We start from the raw sequence: 18,825 nt of genomic DNA on the forward strand, positions 1-18,825 counted from the left end.
CGGCAAGATCACACACACCGCCCAATCGTGATAATGTACAACCGGTATGGACTTCTTTTTTTTTTTTTTTTTTTTTTTTTTTGATGGTTGAGGATGAGATTGAAGAATGCGTCATGGTAGATCAAATAGAAAAAAAAAAAAAAAAAAAACGAATAATGATGATAAAAAACAAAATGCCAATTGAGAAAAGAATGTGAAAAAGAAATACTTGTTTTTAAGAGAGACCAGTTTTCTTAAAAGGTGACCTTGGATCCTTGGAAAGAACCGAAGCCTCCACGGTTGGTAGAGCCACCACGACCGCCCCGGGGGCCACCACGACCACCACCACCACGGGGACCACCACGGCCACCACGGCCACCACGGGCGCCACCACGACCGCCACGGCCACCACCACCACCACCCTCAGAACGCTCAGGCTTCTTTCCGGCAAAATCGAGACGGCAGGGACGACCAGCGAGGTCAGAGCCATTCCAGGCAATGGCAGCCTTGGCCTCTTCAATTGTCTTGAACTGAATGTAACCGAATCCCTTGGGCTGACCAGTCTCACGATCAGTGGGAAGACGGACAGAGATGATCTCACCACACTCAGCAAAGGCGCTGCGGAGATCATCCTCAGTGGCAGAAAAGCTCAAATTACCGACGAAGAGAGTATCAGAAGCCTCGCCCTGGGGAGTGTTGTTATTGAAAGACTTTGCCTCCTTCTTGGGACGACCTTCAGAAATATCGACACGGATGGGACGGCCATCAATTTCCTTTCCAGCAAGGGCCAAAGCGGCTTTGGCACCCTCGGCATTAGCAAACTCGACATAACCATAGCTGTAGCGTTAAATTAAAACAAAAGTATTTCAATTGGCTGTTAGAATAGATGTTACATCTGTTTGCATTTCAACAACCGTAATTTAAACATAAATGAAGCATACCCTTTAGATCTTTGGGAATCACGATCGGTAATGACGCGAACATCAGCAATATCGCCACATCCCTCAAACTCCTGACGAAGCCAGTCATTATCAACGTTCCAGGAGAGACCACCAACGAAAACAGTAGTGGAAGCAGAGCTATCATCATTGGAAGGAGCAGCAGCGGTCTCAGTCTTGGCCTTCTTGACGACTGGGGCTTGTTCGGTATCGGCCTTTCGCTTCTTGTCATCCGAATCTGACTCTGCGTCCGAGTCGGAATCGGACGAAGAACTAGAGGATTCAGAGGAGCTGGACTCAGAAGAGGAGCCATCCTCTTTGTCAACATCCATTTTGGTATCCTCCTCAGCCTCATCCTTCTCATCATCCGAATCAGAGTCAGAGCTTGAATCGGAATCAGATGAAGTCTCAGCCTTCTTTTCCGTCTTTTTGGGTTTCTCTTCTTGTTCCTTCTCATCATCAGAGTCAGAGTCAGAGTCAGAAGAGGACGATGAACTATCAGAATCAGAAGACTCTTTCTTTTCTACCTTCTTGACCTCCTTTTTGGTCACCTTCTTGATCTCCTTCTTCACCTCTTCCTTCTCAGACTCTGAATCAGAAGACTCGCTGTCCGAGGATGATGATGACGATGACGATGATGAGGAGGAGGAGGAAGAGTCAGAGTCAGAGGAGGCAGCCTTGACGACCTTCTTCTCCTTTTTAGAAACCTTGTCGGCCTTGGTAACCTTGGAAGCGACAGCCTTTGCCATAGTGATTTATTTGATGATTAAAGAATTTAAAGAAAAAATAAAGAAGAAAAAAAGTGGTAAAGAAAAGGTAAAGGGAAAGGTAAGAGAATGGGGTGATGGTGGGAGTAAGAGGAGGAAGTAGATGTTGGAACGCAGGCAGTTGCTAGCCACTAAATTTTTTTTTTTTTTTTTTTTTTTGTTTACACAAAAAGATCCAATTGCTTGTCACACCAGTCACAGGCACGTGCGTTCCCTACAACCTACCCAGGCACGTCAGTTCTAAAAAAGCTTTGATGGGCACCCAGTGACCATTTTGTAAAGATCATTCTGATTGGTTCTCTCATCCTTAAATACAAAATCTATTAAGGCGGCAAAGAAGGGGGTTGAACATGTCTACAACCGACGGCCTAAAATGCAGATTGATTAGTTCTCAACGCTAATTGGCCAATTAAAAAAGGCAGATGATGACGTATTACACCAGTGTACATACTGTATCCCAACCAGTAGGATTTCGTATTGGTTTTGATAAGCATATTCACCATTCGCTCAAACAACGTTATATTTTTCTATTCTCACCATTCACATTCAACTTTTAAGATACAACCATACAACATTACCATCACCTCTTTTTGTTTTTTTTCTTTTCTTTTCTTTTCTTTTACAGTTACTTATTGTAAGACCTTTTCTCATCTACAATGATCATTTCTTTGCTATCTAACTGATTTGAATTGATTAATAATCCTTGCAGTCTAGCACAATCTTTCCCGCCACTTTTTTTTTTTTTTTTTTTTTTTTTTTATAAACCATATATCCGGCTATACTTGCAAAAATTTCTTCTCTTCTTTTTCTTCTCATTGTCACCCCTTTCCATCAAGTACATTTCACTTTTATTCCCATTGAACCTTTTCCATCTTTTTTCTTTCCCCCTTGTTCCCTTATTTGTCCACGCAGTGCTTGTGCAGAACTTGATTTCGTCATATAGCCGCCTGTTAACGAGCTGCTCTTATTTTCTGAACATTTTTTTTTTTTTTTTAAAAACAAATCTTCATTACGGACATTTCTTTCAAATTCACCGCTCACATTATACCAACTGCTTCCACCACTGGCGACTGTAATAGAACGCAATAGAAAAAAGAAAAAGGAAAAAAGAAGTTTACGTTAACTCGTTAATATCCTTTTTTGACGTGTAACTGTATGTTTTTATTATTGTTATTATTGTGGTGTCTATCCGATACTTGCTGTCCCTTGAATCATTTGGGCTCTCTCTCTTTTCTCTCTCCTCCTTTTCCTTTCGGTCTTCAAGTGTACATCATACTTTGCTCTTCCCCCTTCCCCTTCAAGTGAATGTGTGCGGCGGTCGTTTTTCCCCAAACCCCCTTTTGTCCTTGTCTCTCTATTTTGTGCACTGACTGGAATCACTCGTCCAAAACCAAGAAGCTGACTGGTTTCAGTAATAAGACTCACACATAAAACAGAAAAAAAAAAGTACACACTACATCGGAACGTACAACTTCCACTTTCTTTCTGACATTTATGCATTTCGCTTTGTTCTTTTTCATTGCTTTTGCATGTGAATCCTGTTTCTCCTTTACTTCTGTATGCCTTTTTTTTTTTCTTCTTCTGAGTAGCAATATTGTTTCTTGCCACGTTCAATACTTTCGTAGCTCACGAGGTATCGCTCCGTTTTCTCGCGGCAGAGGAGCGATAGCTCCTTTTCGGTCTTTTTATTTATTTACTTTGTTTATATAAAACTTCCCCATAGCCACGCTCCCGTCTATGATTCATCAGTGGCCAGAGTGAACATGAAAAATACACTAGTATCATAGTGAAATCTGATCCTTTCTTTGTCTCTCCTTGGAATGTTTGTCTTAGGCTATCATTCTTATGAAGCGAATCTAAAAGAAGTAAACGTAGTCAACAAAGGAAGAAAAACATTCAACCACTGAGTGGCATTATTATAAAAATATTCATATCGGACTGGACTGTTCGGCTTGTCTTTCTCTCCAGTCCCATCAGCATTTTAAGCACAAATTTTACAAAAAAACGTCGCTCTTCAGATTTTGTTTTGAACAAAAAGTTATGACTACCGTTGGATCACTGTCAAGAGATCTTGCCCCTGGCAATGAAGTGTCGGGCAAATCTTCCATCAGTAAGTGGAGGAAAAAAGGGAAAGAAATAAATGACCTTTGGGTTTTTGGCATCTATCCAAATTCTACGCACGGGGCATCTGACGGCATTGGACACAGAGATTTTCTCTTCTAACATGCTGCCCAAATTTTTGACCTTTATTCCTTGCACAGACTTGCCTCCCTCACCAACCAACTCTGTTCCATATATCATCGCCACATCTGCTGATGATGACAAGGCCAAAAAACCAGTGGTTGCCCCAATTAATGGTGGAAGTCCCATGAGATACCTACAGCAATGTTCTAACAAACTGGATATGGAACCTAATCCGTTTGAGCAGAGCTTTGCCACAGGTTCACAAAAAGGAGGATCATCCAATGCAATAGTGACATCAACAGCAGCTACTACAAGCACAACTACATCTACAACAGCGAATGGGAGCTCGGAACCAAATGCTGAAACACCAAAGCCTGTACTTCCACCCATCGAGGCAATGTCCGGACGATTGGCACCGGGAACAGATCAATTTGGGTGGGATGCACAGTCCCTAAGGATGGGACCTCTCTCTCCATCCATGTTGGAAGGTCCTCAGAACCCGATTGTGTTTGATGAAAAGACCACACAAAATCCGTTGCCACTGGGGTCGTTTCCCCCACCGTCATCCTCCATCTCTAACATTTTCACCTCAGGTGCACCTCTTGCTGACAATGGACTACCATTTGTTGGTGCCCCTGGACCTTTACCTGTGCCTGCAGTGGCTCTCCATACTTCAGAGCCATATTCTTCTTCAACCTATAACCCATCACACTCTCTGACATCACACCAGCAACAATCTTCACAACACCAAGGAGGAGGAGGACCAGGGTCGCGGCCGTCTCAGAACTATAGTAATCAGAATAACCATGCACCGTCCATGAATGATAGTTATAATATGTCATCACAAGGGCCTCAACATGTGGATAATATGAACGGTTATGGAAATCTGCATCTTTTAAGTCAAGCTCAAGCGACTCATAGGGAGATGTGGGTCAAGAGGGAAGGTTCGGATGCAAATGGAAATGGTCCAAGTGGTCAACAGAATTTGCATCAACAGCATCATTCGCATGGTCCACCACCACCTCCGCCACACATAAGCTCTCAGTCTCGTGTCAATGCACATCCAACAAGTGGTCCTGCCCAGAGTGGTCAGAGCCTCCCGGGTATGCCAGGCATGGTCGCAGCTCCTCAACTTCCCAAAAATGGAGTGGAACCAGCGTTCGTTCGTGGCGTGCGACGAAGCCGTATGACATCAGAGGATAATAGTGATGATTCTGAGCAATCTAAATCTGGCTATGGTGGTGAAGGAGCAACAAACAATAGCAATAATGATAATAATAATAGTAACACTAATGGCAGTGCCAAGAAGAAGCAGAACACTGGAACTGGCGATGATAAAATGGATGAGGAGGAGAAGCGAAAGAACTTTTTAGAGCGTAATCGTCAAGGTAAGAATCAAATTAATAACTTACAGAGAGAAAAAATATATAGATATAGTTGAGCTATTAAGCTAACCCACTTCTCTTCTTTTTTCTCTCCTTTGTGACATCAGCTGCGCTCAAATGCCGACAGCGTAAGAAACAGTGGTTGGCGAACTTGCAACAAAAAGTGGAGTACTTGACAACAGACAATGAACATCTTCAGAGCCAAACAGCGGCACTTCGTGATGAAATTATTCATCTCAAGGCGCTGTTACTGGCACACAAGGACTGTCCTATCGCACAAGCCAATGGGGTGTTTGCAGACACAATCAGTATGGTAAACCATGCTGGAATGATGGGACATGATCGTTCTGGTTACCCAATGCCACCGCAGCATGGCCGAGCAGGACCACCAGGACCACCGAGAAGCTCATTACCACCACCGCCACTGCACCATCAAGGTCACATGCCTGGTGGAGGAGGACCCAGGATGGGCCACCCACCAGTGTCTTCCTCAAATGGACCTCCTCCTGGACCTAGCAGGCCCATGTCTATGATGCAGGACATCACCCCCAGTGCCTCACCGAGTCAAGGCCAAGTCAATGTGCGGTATTAGAGACAAGAGGGCTATTTTTCAAACAACCGACAAAATTGACGTCGTCATTTTCATGCTTGCAAAGCGACATAATCCTTATTTTTTACCTCCTCTTTCTTTCTCCCCACATTATCTCTCAGCATTCCATCGATAGTTCACTACAGCTTTATTTTTTTCTTTCTTTCTTTCTTTCTTTCTTTCTTTCTATTATTAACTCCCTCCGTGTACTCTATTCACTGCCATCCTATAGTGCCATCCTTACCATTCTTTATTAAAATGAAAAAGGTCGTCATCACAAAAAACAAAATTATATAAATAGAAGTATGTCTTTTTGCTCTACTTCTTGTAGTTTATTCAATAACTACTTTTGAGACTTGATAAAGGGATGTACCAGAGCCTCTTGAGGAGTAATCCGATGTTCAGGGTTCAAATGTAAACATCGCTCCAGTAGGTTGATAAAATGGTTCACCTGAATGACATCGGCTGGTGACATATTGGCAGTGTAAGGCATCAGCCTCGTCTTCAAATCCTTGGTTGGTTTGGAGACTTGGATAGTCTTTACCACATCCTTCTGAGTCACCTTCTCCACCTCAACCGACAAAAAATTGCAATCTTCATCAAAATGATTCAAATAGAACTGTCCCTTTCGAATCATCTTCTTTGAGAAAGGCCCTTTCAAATCCATCATGTGTTTCAGCATCTGATTATTGCTGCGGCCAGAGAACAAGATTTTGCCCGTGAAAAGCTCATAAAGGGTACATCCAATCGACCACATGTCCAATGCAGGATCATATGGAAGGCCAAGGATGATCTCCGGCGCACGGTAGAACCGACTGACCAAGTATGGTGTAATTTCATTTTCGCTTGTGTCGGAGGCAGACCCCAAATCGCACAGTTTAAGTACATTCTTGGCTTCATTGACCAAGATGTTGTCTGGTTTAATATCCGCATGTAAAATGTTGCTCTTCTTGAGTAATGAAAGGGCCAAAAACAGTTGCTGGGCGTAAATCCTGACGGCATTGATATTGAGGCCTACATCTTTACCAAATTTCTTCAATACCTCACGCAGATTCATCGAGAGCGATTCAAAGACGAGACACAGATGTCCACGATGGTCGAAATGGCGTAGCAGACGAATAATGTGCTTGCGGTTGTGGGGGTCGTTCGCCATCAATCGCTTCAAAATTTCTAGCTCCTTCTTGCCTGCTTTGTACATTGTCTCATTGCTGCGTAAAATCTTGATAGCAACCTCGGCATCATCCGCTTTAGTATCGCGCGCCTTCACCACAGAAGAAAAAACACCCTTACCCAACACACTTGTCACTAGATATCGGCCATCAAGTATTTCGCCGTGTCCGAAGCCTAAAAAAATAAAAATAAAAATAAAAATAAATTAAAATGTGAAAAAAGAATGAAGATAGGTAATAGCTTCCTACATATTGCAAGTACAGGTCTTTTACTTACGATAGTATCCTTCTGCATCATCCCAATTATCAACAAGTGTAGGGTTATAGTCGGCAGCAGTTTCTGCTACAGCAACCTTGACTGTTACCTTACTGGGAACAGTGACATCAGGCACATCTCCCAAACTGAACATGTCATCATCTTCCAGATCTGCAAACATGTCGATCTCTACGGAATCCTTAGCAGGAAGCGCCTTCCTTGTTTCTGCAGGCAAAGAGGGCGCAGACTCATGGTAATCAGCTGCAGACATGTCGTGTTCTGTGTCAGTACCATTAGTCACATTTTCATATGCATCCTTTGATTTGAGAATGGCAATTTCACTTGCTGTTTTCCGAGTCGATAATGGTGCTTTATGAAATGACCTATCTTCCATAATAGCGCTAGTGGGTGTACCGGGTTGGCTATCAATAGCCGAGCCAGGGGTGCTGACAGCTACAGGACTAACAGGGTTGATACTCAATGGAGACGCTGCTGCTATGATTGGCGTGATGCTGCTTGAAGATGGTGTGGTTGGAGTAGAAGTTTTCTCAGCCTGCTTCTTCAGTCGATCAAGCATCTCTTGGCGCTTTCTGTGCCGCTCTTCTAATAGTGCCGCTTCGTCCTTTTCTTCCTCAATCAAAATGGGTATATCAATTTCTGGTTCCTCTTCTTTCTTCTTGGGAGGATCAGTTTTGACATCTATTCTGATAGGAACTGATGTCTCCTTAGCAATCTCTTTAACTGCAGGCTTTGTATCCTTGGGCAAAGCGGGCTTGTCGATCGCTGGAGTGCCGCTTCGAGAGCTATATAAATTGTGCACAAATTAAATTAGCCTCAGGAGCTAACATATAAAAAAATAAAAATAAAACAAAAACAAAAAAGCGATTTACCCGGCTGGTTTCTCAGACTTCCTTTCAGAAATGTTTCTTTCGTCTCGCTCTCTGCGCTCCTTCGAAATATCCCTGTCTGAGTTTCTGCTATGGCTGTCCTCCCGGCGGCGCGACTTTTCCCTAGTATAACGCTCCAATTCCTGTTCAAAACTACGATCAGATCGGTCATCATAATGTCTTCCGGACGTCATGATAGGATGTGACGCTCGGTAGTCTCTGCTAGATGACGAACGAGAAGAGCGCCCTCTGTCATAGTCCCGACGATCAGAATAGGAGCCGTCCCTTGAAGATCTCCTGTCATCTCTATCAGAGTCAGTACAACGTATAATTTAGGACATGCAAATAGCACGATGACAACGACAAAAAACAAGGAAAAAAAAAAAAAAGAGTTAAAAAAAGCCAAGGCTTTCGCTTCTGAGTGCCATTGCGAATTCAAAGGATGACGTTACCTTCGAGAAGATGTATACCGTGGGCTCGGACTTCTTCTAGATCGACTGCGGCTATGACGATCTGAACGACTATAATGACGGTCAGATGATCTGTCTCTGTGGCGACGGCGATAAGAGCCGTCTTCATCTCTACTCTGGGACCTCCTATATTCTGCACGATGTGAGCTTGTAGTGCTTCTATGATCAGACGATGTTGTCGAGTGCGCAGGGCTTGCGGGTGTCATCTCAATATCCCTATCTTTATCTGGAATCGGCGAATCTCTAATATGGATTGCCTTCAAATCTTCCGAAGGGCTCGAACGAGAAGACGATGAAGCTGGAAGTGAAGAAGATGCAGGATCTGTATGGCGGATTTTTCGCATTTTGACAGGTGAGTTTGGGTCATTGAGCGATGGAGAGGATACTATGTGATCACGAATGCTCTGATTCTTAACCTGATTTTCCTGCTCTCTAATTCTACTTCGTTCTCGGCTGTCTTCATCCGCGTCATGCGTGCAACCATTACTGGAGGAGGAGAAGGAAGCGCGTCTCTTGTTTCCGTTGATATCGTCCGAAGAAGGTTTCCTTGTTATCCCGACACTGCTTGAAGAGGAAGTCGCTCCGTTCAAGGGTTGATGCTGCCGTTGTTGGTGGTCATCCAGCTCAATGATCTCGCCCTCTTCAGCTTCAACAAGGTCATTCTGCAAAGGAGAAGGAGACATAACGAGAACGAATTATGAGCAACGATGATTATTCTTATTTTATGTAGAAAGCACAACAGACAAGGGAAAATAGGCAGCAGCAGGCAGGTAGCAAGGTAGTAAGGTCGCAGTCTTTACGGTGTAAGCAAAGAAAGGGATAAAGAGGTAGAGGGAAAAAAATTGAAGTGCTGAAAAAGCTAAAATCAAAAATAGTGATGCAAGGAAAGAAGCTGGGGTGCGATGTGAGATAGATATTTCAAGTTGTATGATTCACTGTTTCTTGTTCTTGATTCTTTTTTTTTTCTTTTTTTTCTTTTTCTTTTCTTTTGTCTTGTTACGTTGAAGTCAGGCAGAAGCACGGCGATGAGCCTAGAAATGAATCAAGCGCTTCTCCGTTGGATCTTGCGTGCGTTTTGTTGATGTCAGAAGAGTAGTTTGATGAAAAGGGATTGATGTGGAAACGAGTCTTGAAAGGAGCCTCCGCAATTAAAAAGACTCTTAAGGGTACTACTGAACATCAATTGATCACCTGATTGTAGGAAATTTTCATTTCCTATACGTGTGAGAATCATTATCATATTATTTTATGTCTGGTATGCCTATTCATCTGAAGCTGAGCTATTTCCTTATTTGTAGATATATATATATTCTACATGTACAATCTAATAAGGAAGAGAGAATGTAATAGCTTCTGTAGACATCAACAATAAATGAACTCTATGCCATTTAGGCTCGATAACAAATAAAGGCGAGCAAATCTTCCTCTTCCAATCACTTAAAGCGATAGAAACCCGTATTTATTTCAATTCAAGAATGTTTAGTATCCAATTGATTCCGGACCAATAACAATCCTGCAATGTAGTAACGCGACTTGCAGCATAATGAAGAGCATAAATGGGATATCTTTCCAATTGCTGATGTGATTACATAAAAAAATCGAAAGAAATGAAAGGCAAATTAATATCAATCAACACACCGAGTTGTTAATAACAGCTTTACAACTGAAGCTAATGTGTATAAACACAAAATTGGCTTTATTGCTGCACGGCGCAACTTTCCTTTGAAAGCATCGGTTGCTACTTTAGGATCTTTCTCTTCTTATGAAATGCGTGTAATCTGTATTGTTTCGATTTCTATGCTCATTCATAAAGTGCTCACATTCAACAAACATACATTGAGACACGAATTAAAAAATTGCTCTCGTCTAACAAGTCTTCCGCCATTTTGATCTCCACATGCCGTGTCTTGTCGTGCACCTTCATTAAGATGCTTTATTTCTAATAAGACACCAAGAACAATAACGGAAGAACTAGATTAGTGTTAATCAATATAAGGAAAATAGTAGTTGGCAGCCAAGATTTCCTTCGTTCAATCTTTTTTTTTTTTTTTTTTTTTAAAAAAAAAAAATAAATAAATAAATATCAGCACTTTTCTTCTTCTTCTTCTTCCACTCTTCCTCAATACGAAAGTAGCCTTCGATCTTGACATTCTCCATATATCTCCCCAGCTTCTAACGCAAAGGCCTGTAACACATTTCTTTGGTTATACTTGTTTCATTCCTTTTTTCTCTCACTGTCGCTTTAATTCAATTTTCCTTTTTCACGCATAAAAAAAACAAAAACAAAAGGCTTCTCCTTTGTCATGAAGTTCTCTCATTTTTCAACCCTCCTTTTTATAGTCATCATTGCTCTCATCGCCGTGGTTGAGGCTGGCAAGAGTAATAAGAAAAGGAAGCCCAATGCCCCTACACAAAGAGTCCGTTTCAACAGGAAGATGAATGGTGTGTCCACCTGGTTCAATGGACACGACCTAAAAGGCGTAAGTGTCCCATCTCTAAAACTGTAATATCAATTAAGATTTTGACAAGTGTTGGAAACTTTCGCGTGCTTCTCACAATGTACCTGAGAATGGAACTTCTGGTACTTTTATTCAGCGATAGAATTTTATTCAGACATTAACTTTTTACTTTTATATATTTATGCGGATGGATGGATGGATCATATTTTTCGTTGTATTTCTCTCGGTTTATTTCCTTGATAAAAAAAGGCTGCTTGCTATGGCACTCTATTGGGTAACAGCCACGTTGACGCTAAAGACGGCTGGTATATTGGAGCTGTTCGTATGAAGCACTATGTGGGTGGCTACCGCGCTGCTTGTTTTGAATGTGCTAGGATCACATCTGGACGTCGCTCAATTATTGTCCGTATTATCGATGATTGCGCCGGTTGCAAACCCAACCAGATCGATTTAACGGCCTCCGCCTTCAAGGCTTTGGCTCCCCTGAGTCGCGGTGTCATTCACACTAAATACGAGTTTATCCGTTGCCCTTCTCGCGGAAACCTCAAATGGCCTAAATCCCCCAAGGCCCGTTCCAACTAGATACACTTTCCGGAAAACCTTTTTTTTTTTTTCTTTTTTTTAAGATGTACGAAAAAACGAAAAGTAGATGATTATGACAGATAGAGAGCGCAGAGAAAGAGAAAATAAGGCTGGTCCTTTATTTCTACATTGAAAAATTATGTAAAAAACAAATGCTACTTCACTCTTTGTTGATTTCCCTACGCAGTTATTTACAAGGCTGGCTTGGCAGTTGAGTGATTGATATTTTGGCATTCGTCGCATACCAAAAAGAGGCACCACCTGTCAAACCAAAATTTTTTAATTGACAGCTCAATAAAAATGCAAAATTGGATGAGGCATTTTTGAACATCCTCTCGGGTACTCACAAATTCGCTAGCTGTCAGACCTTTTAAAAAATAAAGTCAAGCGCCACTGATAAGAAACCAATGGTACGGATAAATATACGTGTATAATAGTTGCTTCGCTTACTCTCCTCGAAAGACGATGGCCATTCGCGACCAATGAAGCACGTCCAAGAAAGTAAAATGAAATATTCAGTAACTTGGAAACATGCAGCCGCATTATGAACGACATGTTCTGGGCATCATTGGGAAAAAAAAAAAAAAAAAAAAAAGAGGGTTTGGCAATCCGCATTTTGCCGTTGGGCACAAAGTGAAACCTCTTTTTATATGCGATATTGTTGATCACATCCTTCCAATGCAATTACAGCACTGGTTATGTAAATGAAAAAACTATTCTTGGAACCGAGGTAGTCGCACTTATTTCATGAGGGGTGTTTTAGTGCTATCAGCATCATTTTATTGGCGTAAAGACATGGGCCAAAACTAGAAAGGGAAGGGTGCGGAGAAGGACCTTTAAATTGGAATGAGCTTTTCCAAGTGCTGAGGTAAGAGTTGCTGGAAGAACAAGGGCGCAATAATCATCATAATAAATGCTACAAATACCACAACGAACAATATACCATATCTCCAAGCAACACGCCGGCGCTGCGCTCTTATCTTTGCAGGAAAAATGGGTGGTCGGATCTGCTTGCTGGGCCGTAGCCAGAACAACATGATTGAATGCCAACGGTCCGCCCAAGGAATCAAGCAAGCTGGGAACAGCATAAACAAGATCAAGTGTCCCATAATGAAATCGCAAGAAAACATAGACATCTCAATTATCTTGCACAAGTACTCGCGAAGCGGCTGTGAGACTGCATGCAAGCCCAAACCACGGCCATGCCACTTGCCTGTCCACCAAGCACGGTTAGTCTCATCATGCTTGAATTCACGTGTCAAGAACATGGTTATCGTGACCTTGAAGGCAAATCGTTGGACAGAGATAGCTGCAATTACTCCTAACACCGCATGGGCAGCATTCCAAGCTTCCAATGCCCAAATTGCTTCGAAGAAGAATATTTGCGAGATGACTGCAATTGCATGCGCGATAGCAGCCATGATTGATCCAAACTTGATACAGCACATATTCATGAGGGGCCCCAGGAGTAGTGATACCCCGAACAGGACCGCCAGTACGCCAGCATTAACTACTAGAGGACCAAGAGCAAAAATCCCAACGCGAAGCAATCCACTTGTAAAGACAGCAGTACCATTGTTAGTGACCATGCTAGGAAAGGATCGGACAAACATGTAGCAAATAGTGCAGAGGCTCATCTGTATGAAAGGGAGGACGATCTCTGAGAAAAAAATAAGCAAAAAATTGGCTCTGGGAATGTCGCCGCCAAGTTTCTCTGAAGGATGTCCGAGCCTTTTACGCTTGTAACCTGTGATACGAGTGCGGAGGGTGCGACAATATGAAATCCATGACGAAACATGTGTCCTTGAGTTACCGCGGGAGAGCCATCTCAAAAATTCGCGGTAGTCGATTAAAAAGTCTGTGAACGCAAATTGGTGGGGGTTAAAGATGAAGGGCGAAATAATCAGCGCCAGGACTGAGACCCAGAAGTATATCAGATGAGGAACCCACATAGTGAGCGATGCAAAGATCAGCATGATGAGCATGCGTATGCCCAAGTACAGCGAAGGTCCAGCAAAACGGGGGTAGAGCAGCGCAAAGGGTGTCCGGGTCGTTGCGAATCCACGGCCGGTGGCAATATAACGAGCTCCACCGAACGACAGGTTGGTCAAAATCGAATTGGCGTAGATTTGTGTCACAAATACCTCAAACAAAGGCGAAAGCGACATGAAATGTTTTCCTAGACGGATGATGCTCCTAGCAAAGCCGCGCTCCATGAATTCCTGAAGAAACAGAGGCAAGAAGGCAATAAAGAAGACAAGGAATATGGAAAGAACACAGCGCTTGATCCAGTCGTACACAGGCACCAAGTTCACACAGCTATCTTGTGCAATATCAGAACAAACTTCGACCGATGATGCCATAGCACCGATAAAGAGCATTGAGAATAAGAAGAGTTGGATTGAAAGCATAATGAATATGTTGTTAACATGGAATCCAGGGTGAGCATAGTAGAAAGTAAGGAAGCGATCGAGCGGTAGCTGTGTCCCCAAGTAATAATACTCTCGCGATAGCATTTGCTCTCCCATCCCAGTGCCGATCTTGGTGTTAAAATTGAGGATAGAGCCGAATCCAAGGTCGCGACCCTTCCCGCACTGAATATACTCTGTGTGCTTGATCCTCCCACCGCGGCTGAAAGCCATCATACCAGCATAGATATCTTCGTTCAAATGCAAGCCCTTCTGTGCCTTACTGACGCCTAGGTTATTAATCATCAATGAATCATAAATTAACCTGATATTCATCATGCTTAATGTCAACATTGTTAGTCCCACAAACAGCTGTATCCTTACCCCCGCGTGTAGACATGAAGATAAAGTTGAGGAAATCAGGATGTCCATAATGCAGTTTGCCACCAATTTTGGCCATCATGCGCTGAGTCAACGTGCCAAATGTCTGCTCTTTTCCAGCAGCAACATCTCCCAAAACGCCAATATTCTCCGAGAAAATGTACTCGCGAGCACCAACAATGGCCACAGGCTCAGGTACATCCTTGGATTCGATCTGAGGCGAATAAGGAGATACTCCAGGGGTATGATATTGCTCAAATTCCCCAAGGACATTGCGAATCTTGAGAGTTTCCTCTAGATAATTGTCTTGGTTGGCATCGACTAACTGGATATACTCGCCTCGAGAAAAAACGATGGCGTGGTTTTGGTTGTCTGACTTGCCATCTCCTAGGATAGGGTTGCCAGGAAGGCGAATCATGAAACGAGGCTTACGCTTGCCGTCCGGCAGTACCTCACATTGACCATCAATAAGCACTGAGTACACAATAGGCTCCTCTCCTTCGACATCCGACGGGTGCTCATCAAGATACGTGATCTGAAGCTGAGGGTAAGCGCGTAATAAAAACTCGGCGTTCTCTGCTTCCTCCTTGCTGAATTTTGTATATCGCTGCATGGAGACTAAGAATTTAAACTTCTGTCGTGAAAGCCGGTCAAGCTCGCGTTCTAAGCGATCCCCATTTCCGCCGAATTGCTGTACCACGGCAGGATTTTCGACACGATAGAGGAGTTTGATGGCCTTGGAGTAGTTCATAAACCCAGAAACAGTGCGATACAGCGTTTGTGCACGGAGGGATGCCCAGATACGGGTGCGAAGAGTGTACTCAGGTGCAGCAGACTTGAAACCGATACAGTAAAAAGGAAGGTCGTCGCTTTTGACCTTGCCCATATCTTTCATGCTACCCTTCTCGCTGTCCAGACCAGTACTGCTGGCGGCACTTCCAAACATTGTCGACTCCTCCGCCAAGATTTTTGTATCCCTGACAAAGTTGTCCCATTCGACAGGGTGGAGCTGCTTCAAATATTCCAACAGTGTGACGCGACTATTCTGGTCTTCTTCTCTGATGACTTCACGGAGTGAGAGAAGAGTTTTTTCGGAATAATGAGGGACTAGTACCGTAAATGTAGGCATTTTATCGACAGGGAGTGGCTCGTGAATAGGAGTGGCGAGCGACTGGGCAAAAAAGGTGATGCGTCGCTCGGCCTCTGAGTGCTTAGGGTAGAATTCAGTCTGAAGTGAGGAGTCCTCTTGGGCCACGAAAAAAATGGGAGCCTTGAGCGTACGCTTGATTTCGTTCTCAGACGGCACCTGCTGGTAAAGGAGGCGCTGCACGTGCTCGATAGATAATAAATGCTCACGATACATCGAAATGACAATCGCGTTCCAGATTTGCGAGCAAAGGACCTTGGGTTTATACTTGATGTCCATATCAGCGGCAGCCAAGATTTTGGCATATATGCGTTTTGGTAAACGAGAGAAGATATCGCGCCATGGTGTCCAAACAGAGATCCCGAGTTTAAACGAAAGGAAGACAGAGAAAATTGTGTTCCATATGACATACCACAGATATGTATCCAGAAAGAACAACACAAAGTCTACAACGAGCATGACAATGATGGTAAAGACAGGCATAATATTACAGAGCGATTGCCCAATAAATTTATCCTTACAGTTGAGGATACGTTGGGAATACAAAACTTTGAGGGGTTCTTTGAAGGACCGTGCAAGGAAGAAGTATGATTCGACCATCTTGCAAGCAAAAATAAGAGTCCAGAGGAAATATGAAAGCGCGCGACTTGACCGGTTGAGCTTAGGGAAGGAAGCAGTGAAGGTTTGCGAGGCCAGATTCTTCCGAGTCGCCTTTGTGAAAGCTCCAAAAAGCTGGTTTGATGGAACGATGGCAAAAACTAGAGTAGTAATAAGCGAGATAGTAAGCTGAGTGATGCCGACAATCATGGAAGCTGTGCCAGTACGACTGATACCGCAGACGTATACTGAAGGGCCGGCATTAAGGACTAGCACCACGACAAGGATTGCTAGTCGACGTACTAACATCGAAGAGTTGCTCCATGTTAAAGGAATAAACATGAATTCACAAATGACGCCAAGTAGCATAATCAGTGTGGCGATGGCTCCTCCAAGTGCAACGATAGAGTAATGGACACCTTCTCCATCTATTTCCTTATCCATGTAAATAAAGCTAGAGTTCCAAGCCGTAAAGTACCAAAAAGGGACAACATGGATGATCCAAATGCGCGTAAAGTTGACGGCCAAATGGAGCCAGGTCCGCTTCTCAATATAAGTCTTGCGGAATGCGGACTCCCAATTCACTTGGTTGAGAACCATCCAGCGTTTGCCAATGTGTATATCCACTAGCCTTGTTTTGTCCTTAAGTTGAATGCGTGCGATGCCCTCAGGGCTCCAGAATGCCTGGTTGATGTCATCGTAGCCAATCACAGAGCTGTGATCTCGTTCACGCTTGACATATTTACCTCCCTGGATTTCATAGGACTGGTTGCGGATGAATCGGTAGATGGGCATAACAATATTACGGAGGTACTCTCCTTCTATAACAGGATTCTCCAGCTGTTGGCATTCAGGTGACAGGTAGTAATCCTCAGCACACTTATAGATGAAGCAGAGACACTCAGGTAAGAATCGGATTTGTGCCCCTTCTCCCCAAAGTAAGAGATAGAGCGCGACTTGACGAGCGCGGTCAAAGTGTGACATTTGATTCATTTTTGTCTTCCAGTGTTCCTCGGCCATTGCAAGGTTTTCATGGGCTTCAATGCTGACGGCGCCAGGTTGCGGAGCCATATAGTCGCGGTTCACCTTCTTGTCCTTCCCTGGAGCTGAGTGATAACCCATATGGTCATCTAGATCCAGCTGCGCCGCAAAGTACCACTTACGGTAGTTGGCATGCTCTCCTCCAATGTAATCTGCATGGACTGTTGTTAATGCCTGTACAGGGCTCATTCGAGACGCCCTCGAATCAAGCATGGTCATGAATGCTTCATATTGGTTACGCATGTTGTCAGCCTGGAAGCCGAATTTCCTGGTTAAATCAAGCATAATTCCTTCGATCTCCTCGCGCGTTAGAGGCACCTGCTTCTCAATGGTCCATGAAGGGTAAGGATTCGGTGGTGGTTGAGAGGACATTTGGATGTTATCTGCGGAAGAGAGGTTCCCATATTGATATTGTTGACCAGGGAGAAGGCTACGTTTGCTTTCAAGAAGAGACAGGAGTGCTTCAGAGGATGGCGCATAGCCGATATAGCGACCATCGTCAGGGCCACGAAGAGGGCCAAAGAGATCAATTTCAGAAGCCCCAGTTGGATACTGTGGGTCCTCTGAGCTAGAAAAATACGTTCCGCTGTACGTTTGAGAAGCTCTCGTTTGTTCGCTCTCTGGTCGATCTATAAAATTCAAAGCAAACCACTACTATTAAGTATAGTTGGAGATCGACAAGAGACTGTAGGCTTCAGAGCCTGTGCTGTAGTGCATGTTCGTATCTCTTTTCTGGTGTCAACTCATTGAATACTGTAAGACATACCAGTACTCATTCTAAAACCTGCTACTGGGGGGTAGACAAGAGAACGCTGGGAGCTAGAGGAATTATCTGTTTCTCTCCTCGGCAAATCATGCTCATTATATTGGGGATAAGGTAGTTGTGATGTTGACGAGTTCATAATATTAAAAATTAAATATATATGCTGAAGGGAGAGCAATAGTTAAGATTGTGTCTATACGATATGCGCCTGAAATATGCTATTGCCTGGATTAGTTGATGTCTGAGAAGTGGGGTGACCAAGTAAGATGAAAAGAAATAGAGGTTGGATAACAATATATAAGCGTAGTTAGATATATAATATTAGGTTTAATAACCAAACAATTATGGAATAAACAGACGATGTGTCAAGGAAATGCGAAGGTGAAAATAAAGAAGTGAGAAAGATGAAGAAGAAAGAGTGAGGGAAAGCGCTCAGAGAACTTAGAGAATGAAGAACAAGAACAGGAGCAAGAAATAATTTTGTGATCTCGATTCCACCTGCAGAGCACAACAGGGAATGCCATACGTGTTTTGGGTAAATAACTTAAAAACGGCAGTGAGTTAATGTTGTTGACCAACATCAGATTGACGATGCTAAAGCCGTCATTGTTACCCCGTGTTGTTTATCAATGGCTATAGATATCGTACTATTAAATTGCCTACTTCAGCCCTGAAGTTACATCTCCATTGGTTCTGGATATCTATACTAGTGGGATTGCTTGAGCCTGGGTTCTTAATACGGAGGTAAAGTAGTAATGCCAGAAAATATTTCAGCTCATGGTGTCCCCCGGACCTCCAAGCATTTGTCACTATATAATCTCAT

The 18,825-nt window shown here is 43.3% G+C and overlaps 5 protein-coding genes across 5 annotated transcripts; 2 read left to right on the forward strand and 3 right to left on the reverse strand.

The window, feature by feature from the left end:
• Positions 1-149: 149 nt before the first annotated feature.
• BCR41DRAFT_351129 (hypothetical protein) lies at positions 150-1,519 on the reverse strand. Its single transcript, XM_022023746.1, has 3 exons — positions 1,445-1,519; positions 921-1,366; positions 150-816 (listed from the first exon to the last, which is right to left on the reverse strand). Exons 2-3 carry the CDS (start codon positions 1,247-1,249, stop codon positions 234-236), a joined length of 912 nt encoding a protein of 303 aa, XP_021882558.1. The 5' UTR covers positions 1,250-1,366; positions 1,445-1,519; the 3' UTR covers positions 150-233.
• Positions 1,520-3,724: 2,205 nt separating this feature from the next.
• On the forward strand, positions 3,725-5,845 carry BCR41DRAFT_395039 (hypothetical protein; the record flags this gene model as incomplete). The annotated part of the gene is made up of 3 exons (XM_022028693.1): positions 3,725-3,794; positions 3,946-5,256; positions 5,361-5,845. The coding sequence occupies 3 exons, from the start codon at positions 3,725-3,727 to the stop codon at positions 5,843-5,845; spliced, it is 1,866 nt and encodes a 621-aa protein (XP_021882559.1).
• Positions 5,846-6,185: 340 nt separating this feature from the next.
• On the reverse strand, positions 6,186-7,538 carry BCR41DRAFT_303775 (kinase-like domain-containing protein; the record flags this gene model as incomplete). Its single annotated transcript, XM_022020732.1, has 2 exons — positions 6,186-7,186; positions 7,289-7,538. The coding sequence occupies 2 exons, from the start codon at positions 7,536-7,538 to the stop codon at positions 6,186-6,188; spliced, it is 1,251 nt and encodes a 416-aa protein (XP_021882560.1).
• Positions 7,539-10,686: 3,148 nt separating this feature from the next.
• Positions 10,687-11,706, forward strand: BCR41DRAFT_351137 (RlpA-like double-psi beta-barrel-protein domain-containing protein-containing protein). The gene is made up of 2 exons (XM_022023747.1): positions 10,687-11,104; positions 11,333-11,706. The coding sequence occupies exons 1-2, from the start codon at positions 10,928-10,930 to the stop codon at positions 11,663-11,665; spliced, it is 510 nt and encodes a 169-aa protein (XP_021882561.1). The 5' UTR covers positions 10,687-10,927; the 3' UTR covers positions 11,666-11,706.
• Positions 11,707-12,478: 772 nt separating this feature from the next.
• On the reverse strand, positions 12,479-18,015 carry BCR41DRAFT_421137 (putative 1,3-beta-D-glucan synthase subunit; the record flags this gene model as incomplete). Its single annotated transcript, XM_022029987.1, has 3 exons — positions 12,479-14,363; positions 14,458-17,868; positions 18,006-18,015. 3 exons carry the CDS (start codon positions 18,013-18,015, stop codon positions 12,502-12,504), a joined length of 5,283 nt encoding a protein of 1,760 aa, XP_021882562.1. The 3' UTR covers positions 12,479-12,501.
• Positions 18,016-18,825: the final 810 nt, after the last annotated feature.

Source organism: Lobosporangium transversale (assembly GCF_002105155.1).
Source record: "Lobosporangium transversale strain NRRL 3116 chromosome Unknown BCR41scaffold_13, whole genome shotgun sequence".
In the NCBI taxonomy this organism is placed as follows: domain Eukaryota; kingdom Fungi; phylum Mortierellomycota; class Mortierellomycetes; order Mortierellales; family Mortierellaceae; genus Lobosporangium; species Lobosporangium transversale.